Source organism: Odocoileus virginianus, chromosome 6, assembly GCF_023699985.2.
Source record: "Odocoileus virginianus isolate 20LAN1187 ecotype Illinois chromosome 6, Ovbor_1.2, whole genome shotgun sequence".
Taxonomy (NCBI): domain Eukaryota; kingdom Metazoa; phylum Chordata; class Mammalia; order Artiodactyla; family Cervidae; genus Odocoileus; species Odocoileus virginianus.
The window spans coordinates 73,207,367-73,224,599 of record NC_069679.1 but is presented as its reverse complement, the minus strand read 5'-3'; the positions used below and the strand labels follow the sequence as shown (position 1 = coordinate 73,224,599).

Here is a 17,233-nt window from a genome sequence, read left to right as displayed (position 1 = left end):
AATTTCATGGCTGCAGTCACCATCTTCAACCATATTCAAATAGTTGAATAAATGCATGAAATAACGAATGAGAAAAGTCCCAGAAGTGGCGCGTGTGCTTTTAGTCGGCCTAAACTTCCGAAGCAACTCCTTCTGCATCCCTGAGAGAGTCTCGACCTCCACTCTCCGCAGCTCCTACCCCACCTGCCCGTCCCCAACTCCATCTCCACCCTCATCCCCATCCTCATCGCATCGCCTGCCCATCCCCATCCCCTCCCCATGCCCTCTCGCGTAGCTCCGCTTTCCCGGCGCTGCGGCTTTAAGAGCCCGCAGAAGCCGAGCCGGGCGCTGATTGGTGGTTTATTCTAACGATAGCGGATGAGCTCATCTTCAACCAATGACCAGGCTGCACCGGCCAGACCCCTGCACCTGGGAGGAGGGCGGAAAGCAGCCGCCTGCGGTGCTATGTCCCCCGCGTGGGCGAAGGGTAGGTGGCGGCAGGGCTGAGTCCGGCCGCGCGGACCGAGCTCCTGGCTCGGGCAGGTACGGTGTTAGCCTGGCTCCTCCTCCCTCCCCTCTTCCCCTGGAGAGGATGCCCTCACCTCTCATTCCCCCAGTCCCCTTCCTTGGCGACCCTCACGGGGCGGTGCACCTTGCGTGCAGGGGACTCGCGGGCTGGATGCACGTCTTTCTGGGTCCAGATGCGGCTTTGCAGCTCTGTCTGGGAGGACCCGGCCCGTCGGGTGGACAGTGAAGCTAGGCCCTGACTCAGAGCAGCACACACTGCCGACCAGGGTGCCTATGATCACCGGCCTCCGAGCTGCATGCGCTGGTGACGGCCGAATGGGAAGGGCGCGGCTTCCCTCCTCCCCTCCTCCACCTCCTGGCCGCGTCCTGGCCGGGGCTCAGCTGCCCGCTGGCTTGGCGATGTGGGTTTTCCTCCCGGCCCCAGTCCCCATCCTGTTCTCTCTTCCCTCTCTCCACAGAAGTAGAAATGACCTGGGATTTGGGCCCTGCCCCTTCCCAATGAGGCCTGAGAGAGCAAAGGTGCAGAGGCTGCAGGGAAGGATAGAGGCAGCTTTCTGGCCTCTCTCTGAGCTCTTTCCTTTCCTCCGCCACTGCTCTAACCCTGGTGGCCACTTGTATCACTTGCTGCTCAGGGTGGAGCTGCTGTCCGGTCCCTGAAGGCCACGTGGCCTCCTGGACTTCTCAGAGCAGAGCCAGGGGGACAGAGCCATCCCCTCCCTAGGGCTGGTTGGGCTCTGACCTCATTCATCTAATTCCATCCAGAGTGGTACTGAGTCTGCCAGTCAGTCATTTCATTTGTCTGCAGTCTTTAAGGCCAAGCCCTGTGCCGAGCTCTCCTCCTGGCTCCTTGGGGGTCCTCACTCCCTGGCCACACTGATCTTGGGACCAAGGGAAATTAAATAAAGCAGGGGCAATCCCTCCTGTTCCGGGAGGTACCATGGAGCCAAACCCTGAAGGATAAGTGAGATTTCCATGGGAGGAGGAGTGAGGGGTGAACAGGGCACAATATAAGAAATGGCCTTTGGGCCCCGGGCTTTTGCTTCAGCCTCAAAGTATGGTGACCTGCATATGTTTAATGGGCACAGAGGCCCTTTGAAGGCAGCTCTGAGTCACAAATATCTTCAGCTCTCTCCAATGCTCAGCACATAGTAGGTGCTCCAGAAATACTTGTTGAACTGAATTTGAATGTAAAGAATAGTAAAAACAACTCAGAGCCCAAAGCACGTTTTTACTGTGTTATGGCCACCACTTGGGAAAGATCTGGCTTACTGAGGGATTTTACCCCCATTAGCTCTGATCCCTCCGGCCCTTGGAGGTGAGTATCAGTCTCCACAACACTAGTGGAAGAAACCAGGGTACAGACGGGTCATTGTCCCCAACTGGGTTCTTCCTAATGCCTCTGCTCATTCCAGGTCCCTGACCCAGGGCAGCCATGAGCGTTGTGGCCTGTGAGTGCCCTCCTGGCCCTGGCCCGGAGCCCGAGCCCTGCTCTCGAGCTCGGTCCCAGGCTCGAGTGTACCTGGAGCAGATTTGCAACCGGGTGGCTCCCGGGGCAGCTGACATGACTAAGCACGACTACCTGGTGGACGCAGCCACTCAGATCCGGCTGGCCCTGGAGCGTGACGTCAGTGAGGACTATGAGGCCGCCTTCAACCACTACCAGAACGGCGTGGACGTTCTCCTCCGAGGCATGCATGGTGAGGCTGGGGCTGGGCAGGGGCTGAGGAAGGGCTCATCCTGTCATCTGTCCATCTGTGCTGGGTAAGCAGGGCTCTGCGCTGGCCCTGCAGGACCCATGAGAAGGACAGTAGTATTGATAAGAATAGCCTTCATTTATAAAGCAGTTCCTTTACACTAGGCACTGGTCTAAGGACTTTACCTGTATCAATTCATTTCTGATTCACAGTAATACAAACCACTGTGGATGTTCTGGCATGTACTTCCAAATATACAAGAATGATTTTTATTCCTACTTTCCAGATGAGGAAATTGAGGCACAGGGCAGTTAAATAGCTTGCTTAAGACTCCACAGCTAAAAAATAAAAATAAAAAAAAAGACTCCACAGCTATCAAGTGACAAAGCTGGGATTTGAACAGTTTGGGCTCCAGAGGCTGTAAGCTTGGCCCACTAAGCCCTCCTATCCCTGGGGCTGGGCTGGGGTCCTGCCCTCTGGGTACTTGCATTCTAATGGCGGAAGACTGATGAGTTGATGATGGACAATTATAGTCTCAGGTGGCGAGGACAATGTGGAGGAAGTAAAGGGAGGGAAGAGGGAGACTGAGGCTTGCCTGCAAGCCTGGCACAGGGCATTTTCTAAAAGTCAAAACCCTAATCTGAGCACTGAAGAATGGTAGGCGTGCTGTCCAGCTGAAGAGCCTGGAGGGGGAGAGAGAGGGGGCAGGCAGAGAACACAGGCAGAGGCCTGAAGGTAAGAGGGGAGGCCTGTTCAGGGCAAAGGGAGGCATTTCCAAGCTGTGGGAGAGGCTGGCCCTGAGGCCAGTTGGAGACACCCGAGGGCCTTGATGGCCAGCCCAGGGGTAAGAGTCAGGTCCCAATTCACACTTCTGGACCCTGCACTGATGCTGCCTCTCAACTGCTGGCTTCATGCCTGTCCCATGAACACCTTTACCCTCCAGGCCCAATGCCTGTTCTGGCCTCTTTCACACTGGACATCAAAGATAGCCGAAGGTGTGTTCTCTGGGGGGCTTCTCCTTCCTTCTGTAAAAAACAGACAGGGAAACTCCATTCCATTCCTTCCCAGGGTGTGACAGTGGCCAGGAGGTGGTGGGTGCCAACTGGTAAAGTGCGGTAGTCCGAGGGGCCCCCCTGGCTCCTAGTCTCTCCTGCCACCATCCTTCCTCCTCCTCCCCTGCTGCTCTGCCACCCAGAAGAGGACCCAAGTACAGATGTGGGGTCAGAATCCACTGACCAGCCTCAGAAATAGGCCTTGCCCTCCTGTGGGGGGCATAGCATGGGCAATGGGAGCCCAAACCCCTGCCTCCTCCCAGGGCTGGCGGGGTCCTCTTGACCCCTTCTCCCCACAGTCGACCCCAACAAGGAGAGGTGTGAGGCTGTCAAGCTGAAGATAACCAAATACCTGCGGCGGGCGGAGGAGATCTTTAATTGCCACCTGCAGAGGACGCTGGGCAGTGGAGCCAGCCCTGATGAGGTGAGGAGCCCCCAGAGGCCTGAGGGCTTCATGGGGAGAGGGCTGAGGCCCCCACCCCCCAGGCCAGGGAGCTGTCGCCTTGCCATCCCCGGCAGGGCAGACGGTGGAGAGCACAGGCAGGCTGGCACGTGTCCCGGGGCTGCCCCCCTGCCCTCCTCCTCCTGGCTTCCTCCCTCTCTCCCACACTCTCCGTAGCTCATTCATATTCTAACACTTAGTGAATCATCTCCAGTCCAGTCTAGCACTCTCACAGAGGAGACCCACACACAGAGGCAGCTCCTCACCCTCACACACAGCCCATACACACGCTCACCTGTGTACACACTCAGGCTGCCAGAGTGCTTTTCGGCTGGGCTGCAATGAGTGTTTGGAGTAGACATGAATACCCACATGCGTATACACAGACATGAATACCCATGTGCATATACATGCTCGTGAATACATGCATATACAAATGTGCACAAATCCTCTCCCCACATCCTGACCCAGCGGGCCCTCAGAGAGGGTTGAGAATGTACGCACACTTCTGAAGCCCTCAGGTGTGCACATACACACTCCTTCTAGGTCTGATGCACCTTGTAAGATGCTTCCCCCAGTGCAGATACCTGGGCCTGCCTTGGTCTTTGAGGCCTGTTGCCCGGGTTATTTACCCACCCGTGGGAGCATCTGCCTCGTGTGGTTGGCGCTTTTAAGAGGGGGTTTCTGAGGACTCCCTGGGCCTGGAAGGAGGGCTGGGGGGGCGCTAGGCTGAGAGGGTGGCCTGGCCACCCTGGACCAAGGTCAGCTTCTCCGCTCGGTCTGTCTCTGTGATGTGGGGGTCTGCCCGCACCCCAGTCCTGCCCTCTGAGGCCACTGGTCTCCTGGCAGGCTGAGGCCCTGCCTGCCGCCAGGTGAGGAGGCTGTGACCCTGAGGCCACCGCGGGGTTCTCTCCTGCCGTTGCAGGGTTTCAGCAGCCTGAGGCTCCGGCCCATCCGCACGCTGAGCTCTGCCCTGGAGCAGCTGAGGGGCTGCAAGGTGGTCGGGGTCATCGAGAAGGTGAGCGAGCGACGCCCAAGGTGTGGGAGGACACGACGTGTGTGACCAGGTGTGGCCGGTGCTGGAAAGGGGTCAGGGGGTCCAAGCGGAGAAGGGCAGCCGGGTCCAGGGGTGCCCACCCCTCCTCCAGCCCAGCACACACCAGCCCCGGAAAGGAAAAAGTGAGGAAGCCGCAGAGGCAGACAGCGCCTCTCCACAGATCCTCCAGTTCAGACACAGAACCGCTCCCTCGGCAGTTGAGGACAGAAGCCGCAGGGGCACCCGGCCAGCCTGTGCAGCCTCGCGCGCCCCCGCTTCCCGCTTCCTCCAAGGCTGCAACCAAGAGTCTCCCCCGCCAAGCCCAGCCCAGAGGTTCCTGGGGCAGGAATGTACTCATCGCTAGAAACCTGCCTTGTCCAGGGCCTTGGCAGCTCTGCCCTCTGTCTCCTGGCTTCTCCCGAGGTCCCCCCGTCCGGGATTGGCTCCCTTAATTCAGGGCAGACAGGAGTCGAAAGCGCAAACTGGACCTGGACACTCAGCAGGACAGACAGGTTGGGTCAAATGAGATTTGAGCCAGTATTCAATTGCTCTCCGCCCCGACCCGAGATAGCTGGAGTATTTGCTGAAGTGTTTGTTTGTTTTTTTTTTTCAAACTGAACTGTTCATCAGAATCACCTGGGGGAGTTTCCTAACCACACAGATGCCTGGGCCCCATCCCAAACCCACCGAGTGAGAATTTCTAGGGTTGAACCCAGGCATCTGTGATTTAAGACACTCATGGGGGAGTTGGGCGGGTGTGGGAGCTGGCAGAGAAAAAAGAACTGGTGTGTGTTCTTCACACGCCGCCGAGGATGAAGTGCTGTCTGGACGGGCACCGCGTGGCCCCAGGCAAGCTCTTTGCCCTCTCTGGGCACCGGTTTTCTCATCTGGAAGTGGAGAAGGGATCCTCCCACCCACCCGCACCCTCCCACCCAGCGGGATGTGGGAACTAAAGTGAAATAATTTTTGGGAAAAGCCTGGCACACACTAAAGTGTTTGATGCAAGTTTGATGGCTGAAGCCTGATGACAAGAGTGGGTCAGCGGCAAGCAGGCTTCCCATCCCTGGCCTCGTTCCAGCGGCTGCTCCCCGGTCCCTGGAGCAGGCGCCTGGTCTGTCAGCCAAGGCCCAGCCAGCTTCCATCTGCCCAGCCCTTCCCGCCCACTGCATTCATCCACGTGGCTCAGCCGCCCCCATGGGCAGGCCGAGAAGGCGACAGCCACCACTGTTTGCCCGTGTGGGATCCCACTGAACCAATGGTGTTATGGAGAGAGGGGTTCTGGGTCAAATAAGCTTTAGAAACAGTGAGTTAAAGTTACATTACTTCATTGCTTTAATTCTAGGAAGTTTCAGGCTTTGAGGATGCAAATGTACACAGTGAATCTCCAAGAGGGAGGTCTGTGACAGAATTCCCCGAATTTGAATTTGTTTAACCCCAGACACACATGTGCAAAGCATTTTTGGAATCCTCTATTCCAAGGCCTGTGCATATGGGAAAAACAGATTCAGGCCAAGCCCAACCGTTCTGTCTTACAAGTGCCCTCTTTTTTCCTTTATTATCCTTTCTTGAGCACTCAACTTAGCCACTCCACATCCCTCGTAAAATCCTGTGGCCTTTTCCTGTGTCATTCACAAGCCAGGAAAATCAGTCTCCCAAATTAGGAGAGATATTAGGGCCACTGGGCCCAGGTGCCTACAGCCAGGCCTGGATGGATGTCACTGCTTTTCATTCCATCGCCGTGCCCAGACAGACCAGGGCGGGTGGTTGGCAGAGCAGTGCCAGTCTGCAGCAGCCCCCAGACTCAGAGCAGCAAAGGGCCCCATTGAGGAAGCCTTGAGTGCCCCCAGAGAGGTCCCACCGTGAGGGTTCCCAGGGCCGAAGAGGGGTTCCTTGGGGCCAGCAGAGATAGCTGCAGGGCTGGGGGTGGCAGAGAACAGTGAGGTGGGTAGGACAGGGACTAGGTGGGCAGCTGGCCAGGATGCCCAGGCTCTGCTCTTGGGGAGCCTTGGTGGGCTTGGGAGACAACACTGGCTATTTGCTGAGCTTCGTCCATGAGCCAGGCCCTGAGTCCGGAATGGGGAAGAAAGAGAAGGACAGCCAAGTCCCTTCTGTGTTTTTGGCTCAAACACAAGGGTGTTTTTAAAATTATTACTATTTATCAGCATTTAAAAATTGGCAGGTTTCATAAAGAAAGTCCAAGTTTCCTACTTCTCCTGAGAAATGAGAGGATCTGGAAGTGCAGGCTCACATTCCGGCCTGTCAGCCCGGGGCCAAGGAAGGGCTGCCCGCTTTAATGAGGCGCTAGCCCTTCCCCTTTCCTGCCCTGCCCACTGGCACACATGAACAGCCCCTTTGGACCTTCGTGCTTGAGAACCTATTTGAAACTTCTGGATTTGTTTGCTCCAGGAGGGAGTCCTCCTGGCCTTGACACTGTGGACATTTTAAAAGAAGGGGTTAATCTGTTTTACCAAAGTTTTAATTGTCCTCACATCCCGAGAGCTCAGTGGGTTTTAGTTTTTAAAAAAGAGACTTCCTTTTTTAAAAAGATGGGGGAGCTGGCACTCAGAACTGCCTTATACCTTCCAGATAGCAATCTCACCTGGCATCTGTAAGGCCCATTGTAGTTGGCACAGCTGTTGCATTAAACCCACTCGGTCTCCCTGCAGGGGAAGAAGGGTTATACTGTACAGTCAGATATAGTAGTCACCAGCCACATGAAATGGAATGGAATTGTTGCTTCAGTCATGTCCGACTCTTTGTGACCCCATGGACTGTAGCCCACCAGGCTCCTCTGTCCATGGGGATTCTCCAGGCAAGAGTATTGGAGTGGGTTGCCATGCCCTCCTCCAGGGAATCTTCCCAACCCAGGGACTGAACCCAAGTCTCTTATGTCTCCTGCATTGGCAAGCTGGTTCTTTACCACTAGTGCCACCTGGGAAGCCCGTAAGACTACTAAAAAAACCTTTTTTTGGTTGCACCATGTGACATGTAGAACTTCCCCGAGTGGGGATTGAATTCAGACCTTCCACAGTGCAAGCGCAGAGTCATAACCACTGGACCACCAGGGAAGTCCAGTTTTAATTAAATATTCTCTCAGTGGCACCCAATATATTTCAAAGGCTTGATAGCTACATGTGGTTCATGCCTTCTATATTGGATAGATAGACAATATTTCTGTCACAGCAGAAAGTCCTCCTGCGCAGTGCTGCTGCATTTTAATCATTCTTTTACAGAGAATGTAACTGAGGCTCATAGAGGTCAAGTGACAAACCAGTGCTCTGTCTCCCATAGCACAGAACAAAAGAGGAAGGGGTTTTTTGTTTTGTTTTGTTTGCTTGGTTTAATGGGGCGGGGGGGATGCCCCTTTTGTACCCTTTTGAAATATGATGTAAAAGAAAAGAGTTTGAAACAATAAATGGGAATTTCCTCGTTATCCAGGTGGTTAGGACTCTGCAGTTCCACTGCAGGGGGGCACAGGTTTGATGCCTGGTTGGAGAACTAAGATCCTGCAAGGCTTTCAGTGTGGCCAGAAACAACAGTGACAACAACAAATATTGCCCACCATCCTACCTCATTCCAAGATCATCAGCATTAATGGTTTGGCCTAATTTCTTGATTCTTGTGTGTGTGTGTGTGTGTGTGTGTGTGTGTGTATGTATTTTTTCTTTTCTTTTTTAACATACGGTTTCAGTGTACTGATCAAGTTTTGTTTCTGGCCTCCCTGACCTTCCCTGATGGGTTTTTTTTTTTTTAATCTGTAAACGAGAAGCCTTGCCCAGGACAAGGTGGTGGGGAATCCCACTTGGCAAGAGGCAGTGGGGAATTATCCGGGGTGTCAGCACTTGTGGGAAACCGTGTTATCCTAAATGACCCCAGAGTTCTCTCTTTGAAACACACTGGGCGGAGGAGCCGGGATCAGGCTGGACTTCGTCTCCGGCTGTTGGGGGAGAGACCTCTAGTGGTCAGAAGGGGTACCTCACTCCTGATGCCCCAGCCCTCAGAGTCCACCACCTTCATCTCGCTGATGACGGGGAATCTGAGGCCCAGAGCAGAAGGCATGTGCCAGGTCACCTAGTTGTGTCCCTGATTTCAGTTATGTCTTCAAGGCTCCTGGGTCAGCCCATCTGGATTCGCATCCCAGCTCTGTGGGACTGCAGTCAGCGTTACCTCTCTGAACCTCGATTTCTTCATCAGTAAAATGAGTCACTAGTAATACTTGGGGCTGCCCAGGTGGCGCAGTGATAAAGAATTTGCCTGCCAATGCTGGAGACACAAAAGACGTGAGCTTGGTCCCTGGGTCAGGAAGATCTCCTGGAGGAGGAAATGGCAGCCCACTCCAGTCTTCTTGTCTGGAGAATCGGATGGACAGAGGAGCCTGGCGGGTCTCAGAGAGTCAGACATGACTGAGCACAGCAGAACAGCACAGAAATACTCACCTTATAGGGCTGTAAGAATAAAATGAAGTAAACTAGATAAGGCCCTTAGCACAGAGTAATACTATACAGTATACAGTATAATACTATCCTATACTATAATAATACTATACAGAGTAGTACTATACACAAATTTCCCTGTGCTGATATTAATAGTCATCAGCAAAGACTATAGAGAGCATGTTATATGGCAGGCTCGAGCTGCCGCCTACTTGAGTTGTCTGATTTAGCAGCATCCTCTTAATGGCCTTCTGAAGGAGGGACTGCTCTGACCCAGGGTGCTGGTCTTGCCCTCATGTGCCCCCGTCTGGGCTGAATCTTCCACCTTTCTGCCCTGACAGGTCCTCTCCTATGGCTGGGGTTCGCCCCTGCCCATAATGGAGATGAGTCTAGGGCCCAGCTCCAAACAAGGCTCTGGCCCTGCAATTGCAGACCACTGCCACCAAGCAAAACCAACAGGAGAAGGAATGGGTTGCTTGCCAAAGACAGAGTCCAAGAATAAGACCATCGCACCACTGGGGGTGGGGGGCAGGGGGTGCGACCTGAAGGAGCTCGCCAAGCCCACATGGTTTCAGGCACCACTGGGGCTACATTCTCAGAGCCTTGGCTTCTTCACCTATAAAATAAAAGTTGAGAGAAGGTGACTGGTCCTGAGGTCCCTTCCAGCCATGCCACCCTCAGATCCTGCAGGATGGACCACTCACTACTCGTGTGAGAAGCTCTGACTACCTCCCTGTGCAGTGCAGGGCTCTGGGAATACAGAGCTAGGCAGCATGGTCCCTGAACTCTTGGAGCTCACAGCCCAGTGGAGCAACAGGAAATCACACACAGTGTGATGGGGGTAAGCCCAGAGAGCACTGCAGACAGGTTAGGAGTCCTGGCCCAATCTGAGGTTGGGAAGGCTTTCTGGAGGAGGTGGTACCTGAGCTGACCTGCAGGTCTAACGAGGGTAGATGAATCAGACAGGTTCAGGGTCATGTTGGTGGAAGAGGGCATATACTCTGTACCACCAAAGCCTGATGTCCCTGCCTAGCGTGGGTGGAGGAGCACGGGGCCTGGGCGGGGGTGGGGGGTGGGGGCGTGGAGCCCCGGGAACTAGCTTGTGCCTTGACTAGTGCCTCCTGGACCTCTGCAGGTGCAGCTGGTCCAGGACCTAGCGACTGGAGGGACCTTCGTGGTGAAGGCAGGTGCCACCCCACCCCCTGCCATTCCTCCTTCCCCTTGGGACCTTCTCGGAGCTCTTGGAAACCCCTGCCCTCTGGGGAGCCTCTACCCAGAACCCATATGGGAAGCCCATGTTCCCTCCAGATCCCACAGCTGCTAGTTCTGCACCCCGGGCATGTGCCCAACTTCCCAGAAACACATACACATATACTGCCTTACCCTTGGCCAGACAGGGAGGGGAGGGCCTGCCTTCCATGGTGGGAAGAGGCTTGAGGGTCAGGACAGGAACTGGGGGGAGGCAGCTGCTCCTCGGGGGGCTCCCACACTTCATCTGGTTGCCCCTGAAGAGCAGAGTGGCCTCTGGCTGGCCCCCAGCTTATCTGCCTGGCCTGCCCCCTCCTCAGGGCTTGTCCAGGTGCCACGTGGCGAGCCGGGAGCGGCTGACCATCATCCCGCACGGTGTCCCCTACATGACCCAGCTGCTGCGGTACTTTGTGACTGAGGACTCCATCTTCCTGCACCTGGAGCACGTGCAAGGTGAGCGGGCCCCGGGGGCCACGTCAGCTCCTCAGGCCTTTGGGAGGTGGTCCTGCCTCATCCCCTTGAAATGCTGAGCTTGGTGACCAGCCACAGGCCCAGCCTGCCTGGAGGGTGAAGGCAGGACCAGCCTGCTATGGGCTTCTCAGTGATGCCAGGGGGCAGGGGACATCCTGGGAGGATGTTCACGTCTTGGGTGAATGAGGGCACGTATGCAGGTGTCCCGTTTGTCACCTCCCCCAGTCTTGGCTCTTTTCACTTTTCTAGTCTGTGCCCACCCCTCCGAGTGGCCACATGGGATGATGGTGCCAAAGCTGTAAGGACAGGAACTGGGCCACAGCAGATATTTATTGATCAGTTAGGATTTTTTTTGTTTTGTTTTCAATGAGGTACACCTCTCTGGATCATGACATATAGTCATCACAGATCCATGCCTAGCCTTCTTTTGTTTTACTTAATTAAATTGACGACACCATTCTCCCTTTGTGCTGTGCTTAGTCGCTCAGTCAAGTCCGACTCTTTGTGACCCCGTGGACTGCAGCCCTCCAGGCTCCTCTGTCCATGGAATTCTCCAGGCAAGAATATTGGAGTGGGTTGCCATGCCCTTCTCCAGGATTCTCCTTTTGAAAAATATATAATACATGGAACACCGGAGAACCCGTCACCTAGACCAAGGACATTAGAGAATAATTTACATCTCCTTAGGGGTTAAGCACCTATTTTTGTGCCAGGTTGTGAGCCTGGGGCCCCATCACGGGTGGGTGGAGAGGAGGAGAGAGGGCATCCTGGGCTTCCGGAGGGGAGAGAGCCAAGTGAGGACCTGAAGGCAGAGGGTCTGTGCCCAAGACAGAGAGGGAGCAGGTGTGGGACAAAAATGCGTCCACACTCATTTCTTCTCCCGTCCCCACCTTTTCGGCTCCCTCTGCTCGGCCCAGGAGGCACACTCTGGTCCCACCTGCTCTCCCAGCCGCACCCCCAGCAGTCTGGGACGGGGTCTGGCTCCAGCCTGGAGAAGACGAAGGCTCCACTAAACTCCCACCTCAGCCTCGGGACCCCGGCTCAGGTGCCCCCGGGACACACCCGCCTGCAGGACGGAATCCCTCTGAAGCCTCCGTGGACTTCTCAGAGCCCCACCCCAGCCAGGGGTGCGGCATTCGTTACACCCCAGAGAGAGGCTGGGGGTGAAGCACCCGCCAGGACGAGCACCGCCTGCTTCTGGGACCTTCCAAAGGCCCCCGGTGGCCGCCTGCCCTGCCAGGCCAGGCGAGGACCTGGCCGGAGCTCAGAGCCCACGCCCCCTTGGGGGCTCCCTTGGGTTCGGGCCGGGGCCGGCCGGGTGCTGGGGGGCTGCGGCCGAGGCAGAGGTCCGAGCCACCCCTCGGCCTCTCGAGGGGCCAGCCCGGTGCCCGGCGGGGGCGCCTGGAGTCTGAAGGAGGAGCAGGTGAGGCAGTGGGCAGCCGAGACACTGCTGGCCCTGGAGGCGCTGCACCAGCAAGGGGTGCTGTGCCGGGACCTCAATCCCCGGAATCTGCTCCTGGACCAGGCTGGTAGGTGCCCCGGGCTGGGGGTGGGGGGCTGGGGGCAGAGGAGCGGGCCCTAACCCTACCCCACCCCTCAGGCAGGCAGGAGGCCCCCAAAGCCTTGAGATTTCCCCAGAGCCAAGAGGAGGCAGACGTTATCTGCCTGTTCCCCTGAGGCACCCCCACCCCCTACATTTTCGGGAAGGCCTCGGCCAAGCCCGCCTGGCTGGCCGTGGTTGAGCTTGGAAAGCAGACCCTTTTCCCCACCCTGCTCCGGGGCAGCCGCTCCTGTGAAGACCAGGTTATCCCGGGGACCTCGGGGTGGAGGGGCCGTGCCCCTAGGGAACCTCTGCCCAGCACAGCCCACTGGCTCCTGGGGTCCCCTGCCCCACGCCAAAGGCTCCAGGATGACTCACTGCAGCTCTCGCCCCCTCTGGCTCCTCCCTGCACACGCGCGGGATGACAAGGCCACATCCGGCTCACGTATTTTGGCCAGTGGTCAGAGGTGGAGCCCCAGTGCTGCAGGGAGGCTTCGCGAAACTTCTACAGCGCCCCAGGCAAGAAGGGAGGGGCGGGGCAGCCCCTGGGCGTCTGGGCGTGGGTGGGGCCCGGGGACAGGCACATCCCGGGGTGGGGGTGGGGGGGAAGGGGTTGAGGGGAGACCTGCCCGCTCAGCGAGGCTGCGTTCTGGCTCCCGCAGAGGTCGGTGGGATTTCGGAGCTGACCGAAGCCTGCGACTGGTGGAGCTTTGGGTCTCTCCTGTATGAACTGCTGACCGGGACGGTGAGCTCTGTGCGGGCAGGGTGTGGAGCCTGGCGGGTGTCACTGAGCATAGCGTGGGCTGGGGTTAGTCCAACCGGTCAGTGTTGGGGGCTGAGCCTACCTGATTGCTCAAGACCTGGCCATTGGGCCCAATGTCTTGTCAGCACAGGCCCCCTCTCCCCCAGCCCAGAGGCCATGCGCGAAGGAGGAAGCAATTCCCATCCAGGCCTTGGCCACACTTTGCACCCCCAACCCTCATCAGGCAAGTGGCGATAGCTAGGGAGACGGTCAACTTAGATGAGGGAGAGTCGAGCTGCGGTGCTCAGGGAAGGTTCCTGGAAGAGGGCGCCTGGGCCTGGCTCTGGAGGGAGGCTGAGTGTGACACAGCCCTTTTCCTCGGATCATCCCCCCAGGCCTCCTCTCCCCACTGCTCACACCACGTCCCCCCATCCACACCCTTCAGAGCTGTGACTCCCAGACTTTGGCTGGAAGGCCAGAGAGAGGGTCTCCATCATCCCAGGCCAGCAGCTGCCCTGTCCAGCCTGGGTCGACCCAGAGCTTGAAGTTTCCCTCGCAAGCACCTTGCTCAGGGTGGTGGGCTCAGCTCTCTGTCCTCCCCCATGAGCTCAGGGCTGCACCTGGGGCCGGTTAAATCAGACATCAGGGAGAGGCCAAGCTCCATTTGAGCAGAAAGTGCCCTAGAGGACGCAGTGTAACCGGAAGTTCAGAGCTGACCGGTCACTCCTGGCTGCCTCCTGCTTTGGTCCCGAGGCCAGGGCCTCTGAGAGCCCTGGCTGCGAAACAACCTCCCAGAGTGGTTCTCTCCTATTAGCTGGGGCCCTCCCACCTGTCCAGCTCAGGGCTCCTGGCCTTCCTCCAGGTGGCTTCTTGCCTGTCTTCCTGACCTCCAGACACACCTCTCTGCTCCCTGCAGCTGCACCCTTCTGGAGCACAGATAGGTCCTGCCTTCTTGTCTCACCACAGCCCTGCCTTGACCCTGGCAGGAGCATGCCATGGCAAAGGAGCCGCCCATGGAGATTTGCTTTCTGTAAGGAGAGAGGTTTCAGTGCTGCTCCTGATAGAGTGCCTGCCCCGATGGCAACCCAAGGCCGGTGCTTCCAGCAAGCTTGGAGCCACAGGGGCCTGGGTTCAAGCCCTGAAATCAGCACAGATCTGTCGACCTCTCAGAGCCTGCTTCTTGCCCTTAAAATGGGGATGCCAATTGCTTACTTTGAAGGTTGTTGCAGAAACTAGGGATCACAGGTGTCAGGCACTTCCTCAGCCCGGCAGGCAGCAGATCCAAAGCAGAGGGCGACAGAGTGATGACCGTGCCTGTGAGGTGTGACACAGGGGGAAGAAATAAAATCTCGGCCGCCACTGGAGTGTACAGACTCCTGGGGGCCACCTCCCCGTGTCTTCCCAGGCGCTGTCCCAGAGCCACCCCTCAGGAATCCAGCCCCACACCCAGCTGCAGCTGCCAGAGCAGCTCAGTGGCCCGGCGGCCTCCCTGCTGACTGAGGTGAGGTGCAGGTGGCCTCCCAGTGGCGCCTTCTTGGCCTGAGGGTGGACAGAAGGGAGGACAGAGCCCTGTGTGTGAACAACTCACCCCATGTACTAGGTGTCTGGTGTGGGAGCAGGAGGGTCCCAGGACCAACAAATTTCTATATCTCAGTGGCCAAACACCAATGTCCGCCTCCCCCACCAGGGTAGCATGGGATTCCGGGGGTCTGGCCGGCCTGCCCAGGGCTGACTGAGCTTTTCTCCGCAGCTGCTGCAGTTCGATCCGGCCCAGCGCCTGGGCTCTGGAGGAGACGGTGTCCACAAGCTCAAGGCCCACCCCTTTTTCAGTTCCATCCAGTGGAGCAAACTGGTGGGGTAGGAGGGTGTGGCATCGGCAATCAGGGTGGCCGGATTGGTCTGGATCTCCTCTTGTCTCTTTGCCTGCCACCTCCCATCAGTGGCCCACAGGCAAAGAATGCAAGGCAGCTTTGCCTTTCCTGGTCAGGACCCCACCCTTGGGCCTCAGCAGTCTCATCGCCACTGACCAGGAAGGGCCTGTGGACTCCCCTAGCCACCTCTCAGAGAAATGCTTTCTAGTTGGTGCTGAGGGACAAAGATCTCAGCCTGTTAGGCAGCTTGAACGTCTCCACCTGTCCATCCTTCGCCCATCAGTCAACAGTCACCTGCTGTGTCTACACCCTGTACCTTGAACTCGGACCTGCCATTAAAAGGTGCCTTCCTTGGCATTAGCTCTGAGCTACTGACCACCTGCTGAGCCGAGAACTCTTGACTTGTGATCTGCCATGCACCCCACTCAGGATGTCTCTGGAGACTCATCTCAGGATACTAGTCCCCTGGCTTCCTGGCTCCAAACCAGGGCTGTCCTAGTTGGTCATCTTAGCCACGCAACCAGTGTGACCCTTCTATCAAAGGCTATTTCCCCAGGGGATGGGGGAGGTGGGGAAGCAGGGAAGAAGTCTGTAGTGGACATGGGGTGGAGCGGGAGGGACAGGACAACCCATCCCCTCCTGACCATGCCGCTTATCTTGTGATTACAGACCTTTGAGAGCAAAAGGAAAGGAGGGGAGGAAAATAAGGATAAGGAGGAAGGGGAAGAAAGAGGGGAAGGCACAGCTCTGCCACTTACAGAAGTTTTGAAAACAGAATAAAGAGCTCCCTTCCCCAGCTAGCCCACTCACGTGGAGAGAAAGCAAACCCTGGCCCGTGGGTCTGAGCCGGGGGAACCAGGATTCTGTTTCCAGCCTGAAGCCACTTGAAGGAAAGTTGTCTCCACTAGGATTCCCTTCTTGGACATTTGTCCTGTTTACCATTTTGCATTTCAGTGTTGAGGGTCCACTCAATCCACTACCCACTGTGACTTCATTTCCTTTTGAAATGAAACCATGCAACACCCAGAATGATTGCCCAAGCTTTTAGCCAGAAGCAAGAAGTTTCTGGTCTCTGAAGAGCTAGGATAAGTAGTTACCCCTAAAGATAATTCCCTCCCCAGATTTGGGGGCCCCCTTCTTCCTCTCAGGACTCACCCTGTCACTGAGGTGTGGAATCCAAGACAGAAACTTCCATAGACCTCTGCCCACAACTCCTTCTCGCCTGAGTCTCCATCACACCAGGCGGCATCTCTGACACCGCCCTCCAGTCCTGGCTGTGAAGGGCTGGGGGCCTGTGCTGCAGGGAGGTCCTTGGGATGAGCCTGAGGCCAAGGACACAGGGAGGTGCTGGCTCTCCCTGGGCTTGCCCGCCTCCTCCACCCCCACTCCAATAAAGCCTGCTCTTGCCTCTGGTGTCCTTGCCTCATTAACGCAATGAGAGGGGCCCTGCGAGAATCGGAATAGAGGAGGAGGAGCTCCATGATAACCAGGAGTGTGTTTGGAACCTGCTAGGAAGGAGGAAGCAGGGCTGGTAGTGGATAGCATGCCAGCCTGTACCCCACAGAGCAGCTGTGAACCCACAGAAAAGTCCCAGCATGTAGGGGACACTGGGCTCTGTGGGATATAAAACAAGAAAGTCTTCAAAGATGGTCATGGTGCTTGTGGGGGTTGGGGGGAGGGGGCAATCCTCACAGTGACCCCTTGAACACATGGTGGCTCCTGCTGAGAAGACTGGAATTCAAGGAGGTAAATGAGAGGACCTGGCCAGAGCCTGGTGGAGTACGCTCACAAGTCTGTTCCTTCTATTACACTAAGTCAGGCCAGACCACCTCCAAGCACCATATGAAGCACTAGTTACCTCTGGAACTTCTGGGCCTCATTCATGCAATAAGTACTGCACATCTGACACGCTGCTAGGCCTTGGGTTTAGATCTGTGGTCTCAGCAGGGTTTACAGTCTGTCTCCATTTGATAAAAACAGGGCTAAATATACCTCCGTTGTAGGTTTAGTAAAGATATGAAAGCTTGTAGCTCCATGCCCCAGACCTGATCATTCTAAAATTCTTTCATTGAACCCAAGTTTCTTCTACTAGCTCTAGTTCTGCCCTGTAGGAGCCACTCTGTTCCTGTGACAGACCTTCATATAAAGATGGTACCACTGCGAGCAAGGTCAGCAGGCGGGGACTGCGTGGGGAACA

The 17,233-nt window shown here is 56.5% G+C and overlaps 1 protein-coding gene across 4 annotated transcripts; it reads left to right on the top strand.

Annotated features, from left to right (window-relative positions):
- The first annotated feature begins 370 nt into the window (after positions 1-370).
- On the top strand, positions 371-16,443 carry RPS6KL1 (ribosomal protein S6 kinase like 1). Of its 4 annotated transcripts, XM_020906914.2 has the most exons (11): positions 372-522; positions 1,920-2,204; positions 3,553-3,677; positions 4,621-4,713; positions 10,300-10,347; positions 10,733-10,865; positions 11,801-12,412; positions 12,853-12,942; positions 13,086-13,168; positions 14,571-14,666; positions 14,916-16,443. In XM_020906914.2, exons 2-11 carry the CDS (start codon positions 1,940-1,942, stop codon positions 15,024-15,026), a joined length of 1,656 nt encoding a protein of 551 aa, XP_020762573.2. In that variant the 5' UTR covers positions 372-522; positions 1,920-1,939; the 3' UTR covers positions 15,027-16,443. The 4 variants fall into 4 exon arrangements, with proteins under 4 accessions (XP_070325737.1, XP_070325738.1, XP_020762573.2 ...); XM_070469636.1 differs by lacking the exon at positions 12,853-12,942 and having other exon boundaries at positions 371-522; XM_070469637.1 differs by lacking the exon at positions 14,571-14,666 and having other exon boundaries at positions 371-522.
- The last annotated feature ends 790 nt before the right edge of the window (positions 16,444-17,233 follow it).

Excerpts from the sequence above, each read along its gene's own strand:
- RPS6KL1 (XM_020906914.2), top strand. The coding sequence starts at position 1,940 with ATGAGCGTTGTGGCCTGTGAGTGCCCTCCTGGCCCTGGCCCGGAGCCC. Across the intron at positions 12,943-13,085 it reads AAACTTCTACAGCGCCCCAG|AGGTCGGTGGGATTTCGGAG; the intron begins GCAAGAAGGGAG and ends TGGCTCCCGCAG. Across the intron at positions 13,169-14,570 it reads ATGAACTGCTGACCGGGACG|GCGCTGTCCCAGAGCCACCC; the intron begins GTGAGCTCTGTG and ends GTGTCTTCCCAG.